Raw genomic sequence first — 22,765 nt, 5'->3', positions numbered from 1 at the left:
TGGCAAGTTTTGTAGATACAGACATATTCCTAATCGGTTTAAAGGCCCAACAACCCAAAAAAATAAAGGATTTTTGTCAGAAAATGTTACGCACCCGTGCAAAAATTCACCAGGTTTAGTTGAGGAGAAAACCTCACTAGAAAAAAAACACAAACAATTTGAGGAAGCTAATAGAGGCGATAAAAATGATCCACATTTACAGTTTAACACCAATACTGTTGTGGAAAACAAACAAAATATTCCAAGGAAAAGAAATTGCAATTTTTTCAAGTGGTATGGATATTGTCATTATGAAGATAAATGTTATTTCAGACATTCAAACTCCAAAGTATTACAAGCCAAAGATTCTGTACACGATTCCGAGAAAGCCTCCGTAAAACATGATGAAATTTGTAATGGTAGTAAATTAATGGTGACAAATTCTCTATGGCTTCACGCTAAAACGTCTGATGCTTCGTCCAAACTACCAGGAGTAACTGAATCATTAGGTAACATCTCAATACAGAAGGAATGCTCAGAACACATTGAGCTGGAAAAGCCTGATGGAAAATCGACTACCAGTGTTAAAAAAGAAATTTCTGGAAGATGCCAAGGGTCTGTCCCTCTTTTAAGGAAAAAAACTTCTCTTAGACAGTTTGTCACCAAATGACCTTATGGAATTAAGGTAATTTTTGTTTTTATTTTGTTATAAACTAAATATTGCCTAGAATTTTTTACAATTAAGTTATTAACATTAATGATTTTTTAGTGTTGGATAATAACAACATAGATGGATCAGTTATTTGTTGTTCAATTAGTTAATTGCTCCTTTAGTCAGGAAAATCTGTTTGATCATTTGATTTGGTGTTTCTTAAACTGCTGTATAGATAAATGAGAATTAGCTAACAGTATATTCCATAGTTAGAATGTAGTAAAATATTTCTTGTTGTGAAATGTGATTTCTACTACTGTTAGGGTTTACTTGATTGGTAAGGTACCTGCTTTGTTGATCATAAGTTGTCTTGAAATCTGTGTGCTCATGCTTGTATGGGTGTACATGTTATTTGTTTATTTACTAGGGGAGATGGAGATAATGCAGCTTAGGAAAAGATTTCCTAACTACTGTCAACTGTTAGATGTGAACAGTGGTAGTGAGTCTACATTTCTTGTAAGGTTTACACCCACTGATCCTGACTGGGTTAGTAAACTGTCCATTACATAATGATGAGAAACCCACTTGAAATAAAAATGTATTCTAAAAATGGCTGGTATTGGTATTAAAAACTCTTGAAGTAATATTAAAGTACAGAACAACTTTTTGACCTTAGGTCGATTTCAGGTTAACAAAGAGAGCTTGCAACTGACCATTGCTGGGTACATATCCATACCAGCCATCTTGAGAATACATTTAAACTATCTTTCATTATATGATGCTGTGAAGTATTTATTGAACTGTTCTATGTCTAAACATCAGTTATTTTCCTTCCCTCTCTTGTCAGTTTTACTCCTAAGTTTATGGAATAGAACAATCATATTAAATTTTGAAGTAAATACATGCTTAATTTTTGATAAATATCTTGTAAATTATTGTCTTTGCTGCAGTGTTCCTATAAATGTAGTTATGTCTGTACTTAGTATAAATTTTCAGACTTTGCATTATTTTTTTTATTCAGCCATTTGATTTGAAGTATATTGATTTGAAGGTGGTATTTGAAAAGGACTATCCTTGCAAGGTATGTATTTGTTTTGTAATTTTAATTTTTTAAATGAACAAAAGTTAAGGTTACATACAACTTGTCTGAAAGGATCTTATATTAATAAAAACATTAGTTTATTGAGTAAAGTTGTTGTTCACTGTCTTTATTGATTCTCTAGATTTTGTTTTGTAGGATAGAAACTTGGAACACAAAAAATGTTTGAATCTGGATGTTTTTAGTTTCATCAAGCATATAAAGGTTACAAATGATATCAAACAAAAGTAATTCTTACTGTGAAGTTTTGATGAAAGATTACCTTTTGAGTGATCTATCCTTTCATAGGTTTAAAATTTTAGTCTGACTTAAAAGAATTGTGTAAAGTATCTACACTCATGTTTTTTTCTGAATGTTTTATGACCAGTCATGTATGGTGACAGTTGTGGATGAAAATGACACTCTGCCAGAACTGCTACTGAGGTGAGTACACTATGTTGAGATGTAAACTAAAGTTATACAGAAAGATTTCTTCATGAGTGACTTGAACTTAGATAAACATTTGAATACATTGTCTGGTATTCATATGAAGGGATGGAAAGTGCACTGATGTCAAATTGGGAAGGTGTGTGTGTGGCTAATTCTCATTGAGTATTTAGCTAGAGGAATGAATATCAGGAAGTGTAACTTTAGATGTTAATATCTAAAAAAATTGGTTGTTGTTTTTCACTTGTACTTTTTAAGGTTTATTTATTTTTTATTTTTGACAGTGCACACAATGATAGATGAAAACTTTGTGTATGCATTAATTGACAATTATTTCTTCAGGTTCTTGAACAAGAGTATTCAGAAATGGTTAGTTCAGAGAAATGAAGACATTCAGAAAGTTGGGGAAGTTGAATTAACTTTTCGGCCATTTCTTCGTTGGTTGGATAAAAACTTGGAAGACATGTTCATAGAAGGGCTGAGGATGGTGTGTAGTTACTTAAACATTGTCTTTTGTTTTAAAGTTGGTGATATATTAAAAAAAACAACAAACAGGTACACTTGAATTATGTTAGTTACAATCATGCGAAACTGAATAGAAGTTATTGTATTGTAAAGGACAGGCTACAAATGGACGTGTTTAATTCATGAGTTACAGACATGTATTCAGTGAATTTGTAGTGATGTTTAAATCTTTTAATTTTTATGAAAAGATAAAGCTCTGAAACTTCCCAAAACAAAAATTAAGCTAATATGATAGAGTAATTATAGTAAGTGAAAATGTTCTTATTGTATTAAATAATAGCTTGTAAGAAATAATAAAAAAAACCTTTAGAGGCCAAACCTCACGTTGTGTTATATAAATATGAGGAGATTATAATATCAAGCAAATTAAACGAGTTGCACTGTGAATGATATGGATACACGAATCCTTTTGTATATAGGTGAAACGTGAGAGAGAGGCCCGAGCTGCAGGAATTGAGTGTATACCATTTGAAGAACTTTTTCATGGAAAACAAAATATTGATGGTGACCATGCAGATGAAGACACCACCACAGAGCTGAACCAAACTGATGGTTCTAAAGAAAGTGAAAAGTCAGTAGAGAATATTGAAAGCCAGGTGCTTGAGAGTGACAGAAGAGAGAATACTGACACTGATAATGAAGTATTGTCTACACCTAAACGGGCTACGGAGGTGAAATTACAAAGTTTACAGCTTGGAGAGAACGTGGCAACACTTGTGTGTCAAAAAATCAACATAACTGTCCAGTGCTCTAGGTGTAAAACGCAACACGAGATTTCTACCCCAGCTCGACGTAACAATGTTATTCAATGTACAAAGTGTCATCACATGCAGGAGATAGCTTTTCGTGCATCATTACTTCATTGTTTTTCACCAGTTCTTGGTTACTTAGACCTTGTAGGTTGCAAAGCTGTTGACCTTCCTCTGATGATGTGTGAACTGACTGTCTGTTGTCTCAACTGCAGCAAGCAGATGACCATGACAGTAAGAACATTGATTTATAATTGTGTAACATTCAACATGTTTTCTGTTTATTTATCTGTGAATAAGTTGTGAAATATAGGCTAATTGAAAAACTTCCATATAATATTCCATCCATTATATCACATACATAACATTGTATGCTCCAGACCAAAATGATCTTATATTTACATAGGATTTTATTTGTCTCGGGTAGATTTCTATAGATTAAATTAAATCTTCACATTCTTTAACACCTTGGAAAATATTCTGCATTTCTAAATGAAAGATGAACTAATTTGTTGTGCTGTGCTAAATAGATGCAAGCAACAGCACATGGTGGGGACAAAGAACCAAATAGCTAATCATATCATGCACATCCCTAGAATTTGATTGTATAATAAACACTGCATAACGTGGCACATGTGATACAAGTACGCCTATACCATGTTGTCTTTTTCAGTGCCATTTATTTAATGGATTTTTACTGATGTTTGCTTGTTTCATTTGCGTGTGCATGAGTCATTGAATACAGACATTAGGTGTTTGTACTGTGTTATGTAAAATGCAGGTGGAAAAGGTTTAGTCAGTTTTATCTGACAGACAAGTTAACTAAAAAAAGCTTCATCTGTATAGAACTAAGCTGTTTTAGTGATGTATTTCATTCAGTACCTGCTATAGGAACTTTATCAAAAACTGTTATGGAATCTTATGATGCATTAATATTTTTGACATGATTATATTTTCCTTTGTCAAGTTTAGTGTCTTTTAATAGTTTAGGAAGAGAGTGCACAAATAAAAATCAAGTCCTTTTATTTTGATGATGTAAAATTCCTTTGTAGTAAAGATATTTTTAGCAATAAATTATCCAAAACTCTTAACACTTAGTTGAACAAATGCAGTTTCCTTATGCAACTGTTCAACGCAGTTTTGACAGTATTAGTTTGGGTGGTAAGTTAAATATTTTTTTGTTTTTTTAGGGAATACATTATGGACAAAGTAGGAACACTTGGTGCCACTTTTGTAATGTTAAACTTACCATTTTTGCTGATACAGTGAAATTTAGTCAACTTCAATTGACTGAAAACCTTGGTAAGCCACATATTTTACTGATGTTTCTAATTAATGCTTTTTAATATGCTTAACACAAGTTAAAAATATAGTCAGATTATGGTGATTAATCTTTAAGTATCCTAAAAATAATGTTGTTTTTATTATGATAAATTCATTATTTCTTCTCACAGACAAAGGTCAAACTCAGTTGATTCGATTACAACGAAAAGACAAACTGATAAAAGACCCTGCCATTCAAGATGGAAAACCTCTGCCTGAAAATGGAACTTGCAAGCATTACAAGAAAAGCTTTCGTTGGTTAAGGTAGAAGACATTTTTGTTGTAAAATCATAGCTGAGACTACTTGTTATTAAGTTTTTAACAAAATCTAACTGTACCATCATTCTACACAAAATATTTATATATTAAATGAAACTTAGTGTCTCACATGTGTGACATTTATATTTAACAAGTGAAAGCCTGTAGTAAGATAATATATTAACTTGACACTTATGATTCAGAAGATAAGTTAAAGTGTAAACTTTCAAATTATTGATGTGTTTTTTTACACCTTTCATTGTTTTGTAGGGTACGCAAATTGTATTAAATTTAGTGAATTAATGTTTTTGTATCTACGATAGTGAACAGAAATATTGGTGAAATCATTGATTTTCTATGTAAAATATTTTAGATACTTGGCTAGTACTCAGTTGTATTGAATGTTTTGTATTTCCTGTTAATAGATACCCTTTATATCAACAAAATCCATGCAATTTGTTTTAAACAGTTTAGACTTGTTTAACAGGTTATTGATATTAATAAAATAAAGGTACAAGGAAAATAAATATCAAACAAAAATCTAATAATTTTGGAAAGAGGAATAAATGTTTTAAAAACTAAACTGATGAATGTTTGTATATTGCTAAGAAGAAAAACTGTTTCAAAGGAACATTTAAGTAAAGGAAAAAATTTCTTCAAGAACCATGTTTTATTATTTTTTTGTTATTTTGTTTACACATATGTAAATATATATATATATATATATAGAAACAGGAAAATGTCAGGTTTTTTTAATTTCGCATGGTGAAAAATTGATCCAGAAAATCCACAAAGTACAATAATTAGATTATAAATAACCCATATATTCTAATATGATATTAGGTGTACTAGAAATATGTTGTTAAGTGAATCTGGGAAAAATGGAGACTGACATATCAATAAGAGATAATTCGTGTATTTATTCTCATCAAGTGAGCAGAGAAGAATCTTGCAAGATTTTTAAATATTTTGTGAAGGACGTGAACAAAAGCTTTCCATGTATATTTTCAGATTTCCCTGTTGTGGCAAGGCTTACCCATGTGACCTGTGTCATGATGAGAAGGAGATGGACCATGATATGGAGCTAGCTACTCGAATGATATGTGGTTTCTGTGCAAAAGAACAGGTTTCTGTTTTAGTTTTGTAACTTTTCTTACTTGTATGTGTGTTGCTACTTTCCAGTGTCTCAGTCTGTGATCTATATTTCATTCTTATACTTAAATCCAATATTTTATTCAAATATTAATTTATGTACTTGTAGTTCAGTTAGAAAGGCAAAAGAAATTTGGCTAAATTTCTTGTTTTGTGTGCATATTTCATTCTAATATATTCTTTGACAAAACTAATAGAATGTGAAATGTATTAGGTTAAATAACACAACTTTAAAAAAGGAAGGGTACATAATCACTCAGTAGCAAAGCTGGTTATGTGGTAGTGTAATTGTAACCTGATCCCTTTGTTTACCCTTAACATTGAAGATGTATTAGTTGCTGTGAGAGGTTTTAAAGTAAAGCGATAAATTAAATGAAACTGGTTATTTAAAATTGGAACTGTTAGCGTAGATAAATGTGAAATTTGTTACTTTAGATTTTATACGATATTTTTCAGCTTTTTACTCTACATTAATGATGCACCAGATTTGTATAAGGATAGAGAATGTAAGATAAAAGTATTTTTATTCTGAATATGAAAATAATTTTTCATTCAAAACTGACTTGCAACAAGTTTTGTAAATTCACAAACAGATATTTAAGTAGAAACATTGCTTTAAAGCATCCTGATGTTTTGAGTAAAATACACTGAAAGCTTGTTCTATTTCATGGAGACACACTGAATACATTTTAAGAATATGTATGTCAATGGTTCCCAAGCAACTTTTACTGATGATACCATAACCCACTAACCTTGGTTTGTGCTGCTGTGTGCAGTATGTTGTAGTTTTATGTTAATTATTACTCATTTGGTTGTTTGTTTGTTTTTTTGACGTCCATAGCAACTTTCCAACACACAATTTGGAGAAAGTTGGTGTATAGTTCATGATTACATGTTTGTCCTTACGGGTATCAAATTGACCAAGCCTGTATATGTAGTTAACATACTTTAGCAAGTGTCCAGAATTGTTTGAATTAGTAATGTTGTTTATGTGGCTGTGGTAAACACGCTTTTGTGTTAATGGAATTGTTTTAGGGTAGAGTAAGTTAATGTTTCATATTCAACCTTTGGTTTTGTTTAATTTCATTTTTGAGTGTAACTGATCTGCTAGATATTTCACTAGTACATAAATGATGATTTTGAAATAAACTTGTGTGTGTTCTATATATGTAAAATCAGCTCATTTGGGTTGAGAAAATATTTTACGTAGAAGAGTGAACAATGTTTCGACCTTCTTCGGTCATGTCAGGTTCACAAAGAAAGAAAGAGGTAACTGACTGGAAGCTGACCACATGTTTGGAAGGGGTTGTGTAACTGAGTGTCAGAATGTTTTGTTTTTTTTATAACAGCAAAATCAAGAAGAGTACCATGAAAAATTTCACAAATTTATTGTCATTGTTTCTAATGCTAGTTTTTTAATAACAAATGTCATTTCTTATTCTGTAGGCTTATACTAGTGATAAGCCATGTAAGAGATGCTTCTTGTACATGACAAAGAAACGAAGTGCTTACTGGGAAGGAGGGAAAGGTTGCAGAGACAAAATCCATATGAGCAGGTATATTAAATTAGATGAAATAAGGTAGTTTATGTTAAGAGATTTCTGAATATATAGGTTCAAACTTGCTTTTTGAAATTGATCAGTAAGTACTTTTGTGCAGTATTTTAACTTGGTGTCCAGAAAGGAAACACTGCTTTTTAAATTTTCTTCAGGTAATTTAGACCCTGACAGAAAAATTTGTTAAAAGTTATGCATGATGAAATTTCCATTTTGTTAATTTACAACACCTCCACTAGTAAAAGCGTATAAATAATTTTACCTCAGTTCTGCTTTGCATGAAAAACCATAGCTAGATTTAAGTTTTACTTTATTACGGAATGCTTCGTGATTCAACTTGCCATGGAAAGCTATGTCGTAATTTGTTTTACCTTACTATGGAAAATTCAAATGTGAACTCAAGTCTTTTTACTTTTATTTGGAATGTCCTGTACTGGCCTTGCTAGCTATTTTTATGTAGTTTCACTTTGTCCTGGAGAATCAATGTATGTGTACCAGAATACAAGGTGTATAATTACAGCCAGAACTGAAGTGTAGTAGATTTTTTACTTTGCACAGTGATTCTAAGTTCTACATTGATTATTAGACTAATCAGATCAGTTTTGTAGAAAACTATTTAACTATATAGTTAAATAAATGTATTTTGTAACTAGTTAAAATAGTAAGAGTCCATTCTAATGCTATCTTAATTAAAACAGATTCAGTTTTGTTTATTTCTCTAGACTGACAGGGTTTTAGTTTGTTTTTTAGTTATTAACAATGCATAACTTGAGTTTTGTGACTTTTTAATCTAGGGATGACAAGAAGAAATACAGTGGTAAGAACAAGACTGTGTCCAGAAAACAATTGGATAAAACCAAACCATCTGGGAAACAGAAGTAATTGAACTTTGCAAACAATAACCACAGGCTATTTTATCATAAAACGTTTTATATTGACCATTTATATTGATGATTTAACACTTAAAGTACTTAGTGTTCTATGTGTGTCTCTTAGCTTATCCTGTTTGTATTTTAAAAGATCTAAGAACATAGTTTCAGTGGATCAAGTTGTGTAGGAATTTCTGATAACTTACAGATAAAATTTTCTATACATTATTAATTACGTTGTTTTGTAGTATTTGTAAATTTCCATGGTGACCTGGGTAATTTTCTTTTTTTATTCACTGATTTAAATAATGAAGTATGTATAATAGATGTGTGAGGCATACATAGATGGTGATGACATGTAACTCACCTTTATAAGATGTGTTAACTAAAATGTATGAGAAGCTCCAAATTGAAGTTTTTTGTAGCAATAAAATTGGTGTTTCATTTAGAAATTTGTTTTATTGATTTAAATTTGAATAAATGGATCTACAATTAGGTTTTGCTTATGAGATATCAACTGTTTTTATTACATTTTTAAAGGACTTCAGAATAAGAAGTCTTAGTACTACATGTATTTGATTTTTTTTTCTGTTGACTTGATATGTAAATTGTTTTTTGTTTAATAAAACTAGCTTTCTTGGTAGTTGAAAAATAATTCATCAAGTGCATTTTCTAACTTCTTTAGTTCCTAGTAAATGATTCAACAAACATCTTTTGTGACAAACTTTGGGGCTACTTGAATTTGGAAAGTAAAATAATTATATTTTTCCAAAGGAAAAAGAATAAATTAGAACACTAATGTATGAAAACAAATATTCACTTAACTTGCTCTTTCTTATATTATGGAAGTGATATTTTGGTGTGAACTCTAAAAAATATCCAGTAAAAGTAAAAGTAAGTGTAGAAAGCTGTCTTAAACAGCACTGCACATGAACTATATTTATCTGATTTGGTAATTTGTCTTTCATTGATCATCCAATCTAGACTGGGTCGAGTACATTTATTAATATTTTGAATATTCAAGTTGGAAGGTCTCAGGAATAAGGTGGGTGAAGCAGAACCTTAATTTCCAATTAGTTCAATTTTTGGAGTGTCATCCTTCACAGGTCTTGCAATGCCAATTTTGTTTATCTTCAGTCAGTTTGTACAGAACCCACTTATCCAACTTTGTCTTTCCAATGGCACTTGGGTGGTTGGCAATGCTTGATTTGCTTGTGCTAATTTCTCTGCAAGCTCGCGTACTGTTCTGCGAAGGTCAGTCTCAACTGCTTCCCTTAATGTTTTCATCTAAGGATGGCTTCCTTCCATGACCTTTGTGGTCTTCAATACTTTAATCTCCATGTCAAAACCTTGAACCAACACTGAACTTTATGTTCAGTAACAGATCCATGGCTGAATGCCTCATTGTTCCTTGTAATTTTGGTAGCTTTTTGTCCAAGTTTGAAATCTTGGAAGAAATCATATGAAATTTCTTCTTGTCCATGCTGCCTTGGAGGTTGCAAAACTTATTCCAAGTAGAGTTGAAACAGCAGAGAAACAAGACACCTTGTAAGCGACAAACATTGGATTAAACCAACCAACCAATGGTACGTTACTCAATATTCAACTTCTAAATGTCATCATGAGAATTCTGACATTTATTTTTGGACAACCTGATAAATTAGTGGAATTCCATGGTATCAGTATAGTTATTTGATTTTTTTTTGTTATTCAACTGTATATATAAAATCTAGAAAAATTGATACCCTTTGTGTGCAAAATTTTATGACTTAGCAACCTATGTCCAGCAGCAACAGTTCTAAGAAGAGAATTGTTTGATTTACTTGATTTAATTTTCTGTATTTTAAGAAAAGTTTTTAATTTATTTCTACATAGTAATAATCTATATACATATATAATAATTAAAGTGTGACTGTATATTACAAAATACTAGTTCACTAAAACACAGGGAAGACTAAAGATCAGTTTTATATTATTGGATATGTAACATGAGTGCACACACATCAGTGCAAGTTGTGTAATGTTAACTAGGCATGACTGGAAGGCCAGTGTAATAATATATATATTTGTGTTAAGTAGTCATTCTAGCATGAAAAAAACTCGTATTTATTTCCTTTTGGTTTTTATGTTGTTTACGAGGTTGGTCAAGGGACAGACCCCTACGTAGTTACAATATAGAAAATAAAGTAGAAAGTCTTTCTGAAAACACATTTGAAATGTATTTAGGAGGTTATAGAGATTATACAAATATTGACATTTTTGGGAAGATTTTTTTAATCATAACATGAAATTTTGGAGCTACAAACAAATTCTGTAGTTTTCATTAATCATTTAGCGATGTTTTCCTGCCATTTGTGATGGATTTTTACACTAGTTGGGAAATAAAATTGAGTATCCTCAGTGATGTCGAGAAAACCCACTTGTAGAGAAATATATATGCAAAAACGGCTTGTTTGGGTTGAGAAAATATTTTACATAGAAGAGCGAACAACGTTTCGACCTTCTTCGGTCATCGTCAGGTTCACAAGAACCAACACACAATTCAAAACAGAAATCCACCGAAAAATCACCCATACTGGACTATACATTCCTTGTGACTCAGCACATGAAACAAAACAACAACTCAACATACTAAGAAATCAAATAAACACAGCCATAAAACTATGCTCACCAGATAAAAGTAACGATGAATTAGACAATATAAAACAATACTTCATCAACATCAATAAGTTTCCTCCACAAACCGTAGAAAACATTATATGCACACACCTAGACAGGAAGCAAAATCAACCAACAAAAGTAAATATATCTTACGAATCAAAAAATCGCGAAACCATATACTGCTGCATACCATATATTCCTGACATCAGCAGACAAATAATCAACATTTGGCAAAAACTGGTAACAAAATATGACATTCCAGTTAATACCAAATTTATTTAAAAACCAGGCACAAAACTAAAGGTCTATACTATGTAAAAACTACACTGACAAACACCACACCAACATTATTTATAAAATACAATGTGATAACTGCCACAACATCTATATTGGAGAAACAAGTAGAAAAATGGAAACCAGATTCAAAGAACATAAAAAGTCACCTTCACACGTTTTCGAACACTGCAAGTCAAATAAACACAACATAACCATAGAAAACACTCGAATACTAAATAAAGAAACAAACAAACAAATGCAAAATTAAAGAAGCCTTACTTATACAACAACTTAAACCCAAAATAAACCAATATAAAGGAATGCCTTTATACCTATATTAAATATAATAAAATAAAATTGTATATTCAAACATCTAACACCGCCCTCTACATTCAGACACTCGGTTACACAACCCCTTCCAAACATGTGGTCAGCTTCCGGTCAGTTACCTCTTTCTTTGTGAACCTGACGCTGACTGAAGAAGGTCGAAACGGTGTTCGCTCTTCTACGTAAAATATTTTCTCAACCCAAACGAGCCGTTTTTGCATATATATTTCTCTACAAGTGGGTTTTCTCGACATCACTGAATATCATTAAACTGTTTCACATAGTACAGTATTGATCTATGGGCATAGAAAATCAAAGAAATAAAATTAATTTAAAAATGGAAGAGTAAGAATCTTCAAAAACTACAGAAACCAGATTAGTTTAAATTGAAATTGCAGTTACTAAAACATATAAATGAGCTTAAGGCTTGAGACGTAGTGACATTATTTCCTCAAGCTACAAATTCCAATTTTGATTCCATGTCTGAAATATGTAATATTTAGGATTGGAATAGAGATTTGTGGCTTGAGGATGTGTAAACTCTTTATGTCTTAAACCTTTAGTTAGTTAGTTTTCCTTTTGGTTATTGCACTTCAATGTTAAGCTGTCTTGGTTCTGTATTTTTTTAAAGATACCTATTTCACCCTTTTTTAATTTGAAAATCTTAACATAATATTCTCATAAGAGGCCAACAAATTTATGTTAAATTCTGTAAAAAACTTAAGTCATCTACAAAGGAAAATATGAAACTGTTTATAAGGTTACAAGAACTTCATATTAAAATGGGGAACTTTTCCGATAATCTGAATTGTGTGTTACAATTGAGCCTCATGTTAAGAGTCTATACATGTTGTCACTAGTTAAGATATTCTTGGTAAGAAACTAGTTTTAATATGATGTACATGTGCTTTGTGCATACCAACTTTATAATTCTCTCCTTCAAGAATTCCATCCAAAGATTCAATAGTATGTTGTACAATATGCATTGGATTCAGTGCAAAGGTAGTGCATGTACATTTTAAAGTCAACACATATTGCACCTGCTTGACAACTCTGAAGAGAGTTTATAGTGCAAGTGCACCTGAGGAAAGACACACTAACTTGATGGAACTAAATATTTATGTGAAGATTTCATCAATATGTGACTTGAACATGTAGGGTGTACAGTAGTTGGGGAAGTGAATGTATTCAGAATTTAATTTTTTTTTTCCCTCAATAATTTTAACACCTTAAAAACCAAATGAATAGTTAAGATATGTGTGAATGGATCATCTAAATTAAAACCTTTCATTACAAGTTTTTGGCCTTCTTACCAAGCCTTCATTGGGCAAGAACATACTGATCAATTTATCTGTGGAACATTTTAAAGCAGTGATCCTGACAGTAACTGATATCTAGTATGGAAGGAATTAGTTATAAAAACAATGTTCTGTACAAGTTTGAAACTTTATTATATTATGAAAGCTTTAGAATATTTAGTTAACAATTTATTTAATTTACAGATGTACTCGTATGATAGGTAGGAAGTACTGTATTTTGTCGTATATCGATCTTTCAATTATAACTTTTATAAATAAAAATCTTTGCGTGTGTATAAATTACTTACAAATAGGGGGAAAAGATCTGAGCTTTATTGTGTATATTTTTTGTAATAAATATGTTTGATTGGCATATAACTTTACACAATGTCTATTTTACTACAAAAACAATCAGCTAAGATGTATAGTTTCAACTTCTTGGAGCTTCATGTGAAGATAATGTAGGATTGATCACTTCTTTAGTATATGTGTTGGAATAACTTGCTGTAGTCTGGCTTGTTAGTAATGTGATAAGTAGGCTTAATAATCCAGCAATAACCAAAATCACGCTCAAACCTAACCGAAACCTCTGGTGCAATGTTACACTGTCCAAGTTTACCATTTCTTTACTTAATCTCTGCATAAAGGATGTGGACTCTTTTCTGAAAAAAATGACAGAAAATGTTACTCATGAAATACACTTAGAATAATTTAATGTATACAAAATAAACTCTGGGTCATTCCATGTCAAATCATCCAGGGGGCTGCAGGTGACCCCCACAAAATGCCTTGAAAAATTTCACATGTGCTCATCTGCCCATATGATGAAAAATTGCCATAAATTAGATCAATATCTCTAATAGTTTCTGATTTACAGCTCTGTAAAATTTAGTTAATTTTTTTAATTTTTGGGCAACTTTGGCTGCTTAAAGTTGCAAGAGTAATGGTGGTAGAAGGCTGAAATTTGTTACACTGACTGAATTAATCTCACAGAATTCAAAAATGGTCTCAAACCAAGTTTATCTCTGAGGATTTGCATAGTGAAGCAGTAAAATCACCTGAAAACTTAAAATAATAAAAAACAATGGTTTATGTAATGAGCCATAACTCTAAGACTTAATGTGATACAAAGCTGAATTTTCTTTTCAAATTTCCTATAACATATCAGTTGATAAATTAGCAATTGTTGTAATTAAAAGTCTGTTAGATCTGTAAAAAAAATTTTGCTGCATGCAACTTTTTATGATTTAGCTAAAAATTGCCCTACCTCAGGCCAGTTTGACCATGTCACCAGTTATTCAGCCTTTTCAGATTTTTACCATATATTCTTACATCTCTGAATATGATCCACTAAAAAAATCAGGATGGTGTTCAACCTACTTTTTGAGTTATAATTTTTAAAGTATCCTCTGACCATACATTTTTTATTTAAAAACAAATTCAGTTGAGTTGTGTTACTGTGTACAAATATATCCATACAATTTTCAAAAATACCTGTCAGAATTTTATGAATCCCACTGAAATATTCTAACCAGCATTTCACAATGTTAAATAATGAAGTTGTAAGAAACATGAATTAATTTATTTCTGAACAAGTTTATTGGCATAACTAGTTAGATCACATGGCAATGCAAATATATTGTGTATGCATTATAGTTATGCAGATATGGCTGAGTTTAAGATTCATAATATAATAAGTACAAAGATAAATCAGACACAAAAAGCATAGTGCTACAACAGGGGATAACTGAGAAAGATTTTAGTCACACCAAACTTCAATAATCATGAAAATGAAATGTTTCAAAAACTGCTTTGGCAATAAATTAGCCTTAACAACATCAAATAAATATTGCTTTGTTCAGACAGCTTGAATAAATTTCTGAAATTCAAGTTTGATTATGTTGAGATCACTTTGACTTAGAACATAGGGGCGAGCACTACTGCCTTGCACGGTAGGTGCACTTATCAGACAAAGAATATGTTGAAAAGGAATCCAGCTTGCATCTTTACGTGATCTTGCAGGCCATGAGAACAGTTTGTTTCTTGATTTCTTCATAAATGACACCAACACATTGGAATGTTCGTCTGATCTATCTTTTATGCTTCCCACTTACCATGATCATATATGCATGCCATATATTTCCCTGGCTGATAATTGTCATTGCTATCATTAGACCCTATTTGAGCTGCTGCAGCATCACTTTCACTGCTACTACCAACAGTTACAACTGTGTACACATCATCATCTGATAGCCTTCTCACATAGAATTTGTTGGTAGAATAAAGCTATGATGTGACCTAATACCTGCCACAGTTTTGCATTTTTCATAGCACTCAAGTAGATCAAACTTTACACAATTCTGCAGGAGTGATTCCTGATTGACAAGAAAGAATTGAATCTCCTGAATGTGGTCCTTTGCCCAATGATACATATCAGAGACACTCAAACTTTGATAATTCATTATTTTACACAAACTTGATTTTTTTGAAGATCATGTTCAGAGATGTAAGAATATATGGTAAAGGTGATTAGAATATTTCAATGGGTTTCATAAATTATTTCAAAATTGTATGGATATATTAGCACACAGTAACACACCTGAATTGAAGTTGTTTTTTTTCAAATAAACAATGTATGGTCAGAGGATACTTTAAAAAATTGTAACTCAAAAAGTAAGTAGAACACCATCCTGATTTTTTAGTGGATCATATTCAGAGATGTAAGAATATATGGTAAAAATCTGAAAAGGCTGAATAACTGATGACATGGTCAAACTGTGGCCTGAAGTAGGGCTATTTTTAGCTAAATCACAAAAAGTTGCATGCAACTAAATTTTTTTACAGGAGATCTAATAGACTTTTAATTACAACAATTGCTGATTTATCAACTGATGTGTTATAGGAAATTTGAAAACAAAATTCAGCTTTGTATCATATTAAGTCTTAGAGCTATGGCTTATTACATAAGCCATTGTTTTTTATGATTTTGAGTTTTCAGGTGATTTTACTGCCTCACTGTGCAAATCCTAAAAGAGGTAAACTTAGTTTGAGACCATTTTTAAATCCTGTGAGATTAATTCAGTCAGTGTAGCAAATTTCAGCCTTCTACCACCATTACTCTTGCAGTTTTTAAGCAGCCACAAATGAATTTGCCAAAAATAAATTAATTAAATTTTACAGAGCTGTAATACAGAAACTATTAGAGATATTGATCTAATCTTTGGCAATTTTTCATTATATGGATTGATGAGCACGTGAATTTTTTCAAGGCATTCTGAGGGGGTCACCTGGAAAATTTTCCAAAATCTAGATGATTTGATATGGAATGACCCCTCTACAAGAGACATTGTCACATTTATGTTATCAAAATCATAGTTACTTTATATCATGAAAGCTACCTTCAGTATGTCCAGCTTTCACAAGTTATTTATACACGCAAGTAATCTTTCTTTTGAAATCATTAAATTTGGAAAAGAAAAAAAGAATAACCATTGGATCTTAAAATGTTGGTGTATTACAAGTGACAGAAATAAATATAGATTAAACACATTTCAGGTTATGAATCTTTAGTGGTTTTATGTGATAGCAATTACACTGTAAGTTTAATACAAGATAAACCTATAACATGTACAATGAGGGAAAAAAAGAAACAAGGAAAAGATAGCAGAACACAACCAAAAAGACCCAAATTTTACATGAGAGGTTCGGGTTGTGTGTTTAAGGGTAGTTCTGTATTTGTCTGTTGACAGTTTTAATTTTATTAATAACTCTAATAACAATATGAGAAATTTCTAAAAGCGATATGGTGACTGATAATGAAAGCACAGAGTTGTTACTGTAGGTCTTGTTTTTGTGTTAATGGATTTTTAACGTCTAGAGAAAATAGTTGTAAATAACAAATAACTGTTTACTTAAGATACAGGTTAGTGAAAAGCAATGTTCCATCACATTTTGGTAATTTTATTAAAGATATTTGCATCAATTTTTAACTTGGGTTTTGCTCAAATCTTGAGTTTTCTTAGCAAACATTTACTATTAACACAAATAACCTATTTTCATTACAGTTTTTTCAACCAATAAAACAAATACTAACACATTATTCTTACTGGATTACTAATTCATTCAATGATTTAAAATTCTGTGTTTACTGACAATATGTAGAACTGCTAAACAGGAAATCATTATGGCTACTGGGTAAGTTTCTTTGAATTCAAAAAGAAGACAAGCCATCCACTATTGGATACTTTGCATCCTGGTCTCTATTGCATTTGAAAGTACACATATTTTATATCAAACAAGTACATACACCTTTATATTCTTGAGAGTCAAGTGTTCATCCAACATTCCATCATCAATAATTTCTGAATCTTCATTTAGACTTTTGTTAAGGCCCATGGCTTGTTCATGGGAATGGTATGTTAAGTCATCTGGTAAATCATTTTTAGAAAGGCTGGAAATAAATTATGTCCTGTTTATTGTAAGACCTTAAATAATTTTTACTCGTATTAGTTTAATTTTCACACTTGAAACACAACTGTATAATTTGTTATTAAAACTATGAGAATGATAATTAGATGTTATAAATAAATATAAACTCTATATTTACACCTTCATTACTGAACAGGTAATGTAACAACCAATCAACTTCAAAAAAAAAATTTTTTTTGTTTTATGTTCATACCAAGCTTTTCTCAACAGTCACAGTTGACAGAGTGATGAACACCTTCTTTCACACATTGACAAAAAATACACAGCATGATGGAGTCTTTTAGTTATACGGACAAACATGCATTTGTAGTTTAAAGCCTATTTGTATTATTGAACTCACAGCTATGCCAAAGTTTGTACAGTAGAACCCCTCTAAGCAGCCACCCCTCAGATTTGGTCACCCCTTGAAAGTGGCCATTCAATCACAGTCCCTTTTTTTGTTTGCATAATTCTAATTATGTACAGTGGAACCCCTCTAATCAGGCCAGTTTGTCTCAGTCCTGAAGGTGGCTGCTTTAAAGGGATTCCACTGTAGTTCCAATAGACAGTTTTATCTAAACCTTACTTAAAATATTAAGCACAGTATTGTTTTATACTAAATATTATAAAGATGAATCATGTTCACTTCATTGTAGTTATTTTAATTTCTAACTCAATCTTCATTCATTTATCCAAGATCACTGAGTAACAGTGTCGGCTATTATTATTTAACCATCTCAAGCTGAGAATAACATACCTGAGAAATGCTACAAACATGAGCTATCAAACAGTTTGGGTCTGTAACAATACCCACTGGTATCACTAGAAACAGATGTTAAACAAATAGTTCTGGTCTATAAAAATACACATTGGAATCATTAGAAACATAAGCTAAACAATTCATGTCTATAACAACACAGACTGAAAATGCAAGATACTCAAAAGAATCAGATCTCATGTCAGCTACTGCTAGCCCAGCACAATTCCAGCCATGACAAAACAAGCACCTTACATGTAAATATGGAAACATATATTTAGGTTTAGACAATCTCAAGCTATTGCTCACACAGCCTATATAATAACAGCTGAAATATATTCATTTGATAATATTCTATATCTTAACTTCTCAACACCTCGTTTGAGAGAAAAATCTTATTAGATAATTTAATGCTCAAGACAAATGCATTTATATGTATGCCACAAAAACGTGTATAATTTATTTATATACTCTGTAAAACTTACAGTGAACATTTGTATATACATTTGATTCATTGTAATATATTATTTCAAAACAAGTGGAAACATTACATAAAGTTAAAAAACTTAGATAACTAAGAATCAAAAATAGTGTCATTTTGTAGGTCTCTTAACTGTGTTAGCAAGTTTGCTACATGGTTAATGAAATAATCTTTACATGATTTAGCCTGCTTTTCTCAGCTAGTTCTCGAGTTCAGTATTAGGAGTAATGAGTTTATGGTTCAAAAAATAAAAAAAATATGAAAGAAACATTAAATGAAATTCCTTATTTGTATAACTTGGCTTATTGGAGAATCCTAGTAAAACTGACCATCCAACTTGAAGATATATATTTTTTTTATTTTATATGGTTAAGTGGACTGGACTTTGCATTATTCTGTTTATTATCTAGACCACAAAAACCAAGCCAACAATAGAAACCATTACAACACTGTGTCAGCTGTGTGATAATGAAAATACTATATTTGTAATAATGTGGTTAGTAAGTTTACCTTCATTTCCTTGTTGCTATTGTTGTTGAAAACAAGAGGGAATCCTCAATACCTGCAGCAATTGAAATTCTTTTAGGCAGGATTAGAGTAAAGTCATCTGCGAGACCTTTTTTTTTTAGCTATACTTTTGTGTGCCACCAGTATCAAGTGTGGAGCACGTATATGCCCGATTCAATTTTATTACTCGTCAGTACCTCTGCCGGTCCACCCTCAAATTCAAATACTTGTATGGATATAACACTAATTCTAAATCTTAACAGTAGGAAAGTATTACTAGTTGCAGAGAAAGAAACTTAATTTACAAAAATAAAATAAATGTTAGAAACTTATTGTTCTTTCTCAGATATTAAAAGTTTGTTTGTTTGTTTCTGGAACTTCGTACAAAGCTACATTAGGGTTATCTGCACTAGGCATCCCTAACTTAGCAGTTTAAGACCACAGGAAAAGCAACTAGTCATCACCAACTCTTGGAATAATTTTTTACCAAGAAATAGTGGGATTGACCATGACATTATAATGCCCTTGCAGCTGAAAGGGTGAGCACGTTTGATATGAAAAGGATTCTAACCCACATATTATGAGCCAAGAACCCTAACCACCTGGCCCTGGAGAGCTGAAAGTTAAAAGTATCTATTCCAAATATTGATGTATTGCATTACAATTAAAATTATATAATAAGAATTTAGTTACCGACATGAAACAGTACTTGGTATTAATTTAATTGTAATATATCATTGGTTGAAAAAAAAAAGGAACTTTTGATGACACTGAGAAACAGTGTCTTGCTGTAAAAATAACAGAGCTTACCCTAGATTTTTCAACTCCACTCCAGCTACATTATTATTTTTTAAGGATGACTCCTCTTTTTCTTCTTGTGTACCTTGAATTTCTTTTTTATCCATGCTCTTCTCACATGGGTCATCTGTCACTCTATTTTTGGCACTGGAATGTATAATTTGGAACTTGTATAATTTTTCTATGTGAAACAGGTTTTTAAAAACACTTACTTATCAAACTTCCTTGTTGTGTTAGTTAGTTGAAACTACACTCTAACTTTTGCTAACATTTTATTAAAATCCTTCTGTTTACAACCAACATCAACATTTAATTATCATTTTCACATGTTAATGTTGTTTGTTGAACAACCTTACAATGTTTCAGGTGGGTTACATCACAAGTTGAAAGTTTCTTATCAAATTATGTTGCAGAACACAATAGACTCGGAGGGTGTTCCATCATGGAATCAGTATACACAAAGAACATTTTGTTAAACACCAGTGCCCTCACTGCAATGGGTACAGAAATGAGATTCAACCTTATAGTGGTGCATTCAGAGCAAACTTCATTTCCGTTGATGACAATGTCCATCTTATCGAACAAGAAACAACTGAGAGATTCATTGGCCAACAAGAACCTTATTCAGAGTGTTTAGGATATGCCACAAGCAGGTCCAAGAACATGCTTAGCTTCCACAATAGTATATGTAACACATATCAATGGAACAGATCATATTATGCCCAAACACTTGGGAAAATGTTCTAACTCAATGTACATGGGGTCAGTCCTGGACTGTGAAATTTCAGAGTCAATCTTACAATTTGGAGTGTAAGTTAATGTTCACATGAAGAATAAAAAATATCTTTGTCCACTGTACATCAGTGCACATCAAAAACTTTTTTTTTCTTTCACTATTTATATTTATTGTATCTGGTACTTTCTCTAATACACACTATTGCAAGAAAGAGTAACATAAAACTAGGTAAGTCTGTACAATGTCAGGACATGCAAAGTCTGACCCCCACTAGTGCACATAGGGTTAACAGCATTCACATTTTTCAATTTTTTGTTGATTTTTGTTCATAATAAGAAGTTACATCCAGTCTTATCAATGTCTCACTAGTGAATCTTTGTTTTGTTAGGTTAAAATATATATTAACACAATCAATCACTCAATACAAATCACAGTATGAAACATTTTTTTTGGAAACCCTTAGCAAGAGTTAGATATATTTTCTACCGTGTTCAAAAAAAGACAACTAGTATCTCTCAGTAGCCCAACAGTTATCAAAGTACTTTACAAAAATCACTCATTACATTCACATCATGTCTACCTTAAAATTGAATTTATGTTTTAAAAACATTACAGCTTTAGAAGTTTCCTATGTAAATATAATCCAGGGAAATTTGATAATCCAAATGTAATCTGTTAATTCAATAAATGATAGGCTAACTGATTTGTTTGTTTGTTTTTTGAATTACGCACAAAGCTACACGAGCGCTATCTGCACTAGCCGTCCCTAATTTAGTAGTATAAGACTAGAGGGAAGGCAGCTCGTCCCCACTGCCAACTCTTGGGCTACTTTTTTTACTAATGAATAGCAGGATTGACTGTCACATTATAACACCCCCATGGCTGAAAGGGCGAGCATGTTTGTTGCGACAGGGATTCGAACCAGCAACCCTCAGATTACGAGTCGAACATCTCAACTCATCTGGCCAAGCTAACTGAAATACTGTGAACAATTCAGATATATTTCTGTTCTAATAAAGTAAAAAAACCTCTCATTGTCCTGAATTTCTGATCCATTTTCTTCAATGATATCTTTTTGTTCATCAAGTACAGAAGGTGACTTTGCAGATCCTAAATAAACACCTGATGGAAGAGAACTGGCAACAGATGAGATTACAGATCCAATGCTACTACTAGAAGACACAAGTGCTCCAGAGGGATGGTTATCCTATCAATATGAGACGATGAAAACATTTCAGCAATATTAAATGTAGAATATTACTGGGTTTGTACCAAACCACATTTTTCTGATACTCTTAAAGAAAAAATGAATATGAAATTAATACAGTAGCATTCTGAATAACATATTAAAGGATTGTGGAAGTAACAAAATAAAAAGCAATTATACAGTTCGTCTCAAAACTTTATCAATATATAGCTGTTTAACCTTGGTTATTATAAGAGACAATAATAATAGTTTACAATGGTATCTTTATTTTTCTCTTCATTTATTTTCATTTCAGTTGAGTATGAAGAACAAAGTACAGGAATATTAGTACTTTGTAAGAAAGATTGTATGTTTATCAAAATATTTCTCCATAGCTTGACACAGACATACTAATAACATACCTCTCCTTTGTACCACAGAAACATACCAACAACTAATAATGTAACCTCTCTTTAGTTTCACACACATACCAACAACCACACTACAAGAAAACACAAAGGAACAAAAACAATGAACCTAACATACACTGATTCAGATAACTGCTCCATACAAATATTAAAAATATCAACAAACTAAAACCTCAACTACTACAAAATCTTAGACTACAGCACATCATCTCTGCTTTTACATTACATGTTTGTTCATTAACACTATAAGATAAA

The 22,765-nt window shown here is 31.5% G+C and overlaps 2 protein-coding genes across 11 annotated transcripts in view; one reads left to right on the top strand and one right to left on the bottom strand.

The window, feature by feature from the left end:
* The first annotated feature begins 524 nt into the window (after positions 1 to 524).
* Positions 525 to 9,243, top strand: LOC143244060 (uncharacterized). Of its 2 annotated transcripts, XM_076488081.1 has the most exons (11): positions 525 to 665; positions 1,061 to 1,177; positions 1,653 to 1,712; positions 2,098 to 2,153; positions 2,499 to 2,643; positions 3,101 to 3,664; positions 4,621 to 4,732; positions 4,885 to 5,017; positions 6,023 to 6,137; positions 7,610 to 7,719; positions 8,514 to 9,243. In XM_076488081.1, exons 1-11 carry the CDS (start codon positions 654 to 656, stop codon positions 8,599 to 8,601), a joined length of 1,512 nt encoding a protein of 503 aa, XP_076344196.1. In that variant the 5' UTR covers positions 525 to 653; the 3' UTR covers positions 8,602 to 9,243. The 2 variants fall into 2 exon arrangements, with proteins under 2 accessions (XP_076344196.1, XP_076344195.1); XM_076488080.1 differs by lacking the exon at positions 525 to 665 and having other exon boundaries at positions 1,030 to 1,177.
* Positions 9,244 to 10,844: 1,601 nt separating this feature from the next.
* Positions 10,845 to 22,765, bottom strand: part of LOC143244057 (uncharacterized) — a 29,704-nt gene continuing 17,783 nt past the window's right edge. For all 9 annotated transcript variants that reach the window (XM_076488072.1, XM_076488071.1, XM_076488073.1 and 6 more), the window contains 4 exons: positions 21,925 to 22,103; positions 20,173 to 20,307; positions 17,457 to 17,600; positions 10,845 to 13,812 (listed from right to left, as the gene is read on the bottom strand). In XM_076488072.1, the coding sequence (XP_076344187.1) occupies positions 13,581 to 13,812; positions 17,457 to 17,600; positions 20,173 to 20,307; positions 21,925 to 22,103 (690 nt within the window). In that variant the 3' untranslated portion in view covers positions 10,845 to 13,580. The remainder of the gene's footprint in view (positions 13,813 to 17,456; positions 17,601 to 20,172; positions 20,308 to 21,924; positions 22,104 to 22,765) is intronic.

This window comes from Tachypleus tridentatus, chromosome 2, assembly GCF_004210375.1.
Source record: "Tachypleus tridentatus isolate NWPU-2018 chromosome 2, ASM421037v1, whole genome shotgun sequence".
Classification (NCBI taxonomy): domain Eukaryota; kingdom Metazoa; phylum Arthropoda; class Merostomata; order Xiphosura; family Limulidae; genus Tachypleus; species Tachypleus tridentatus.
Note: the sequence above shows the minus strand (reverse complement) of the source record. Positions and strands in the feature narration are given on the sequence as shown.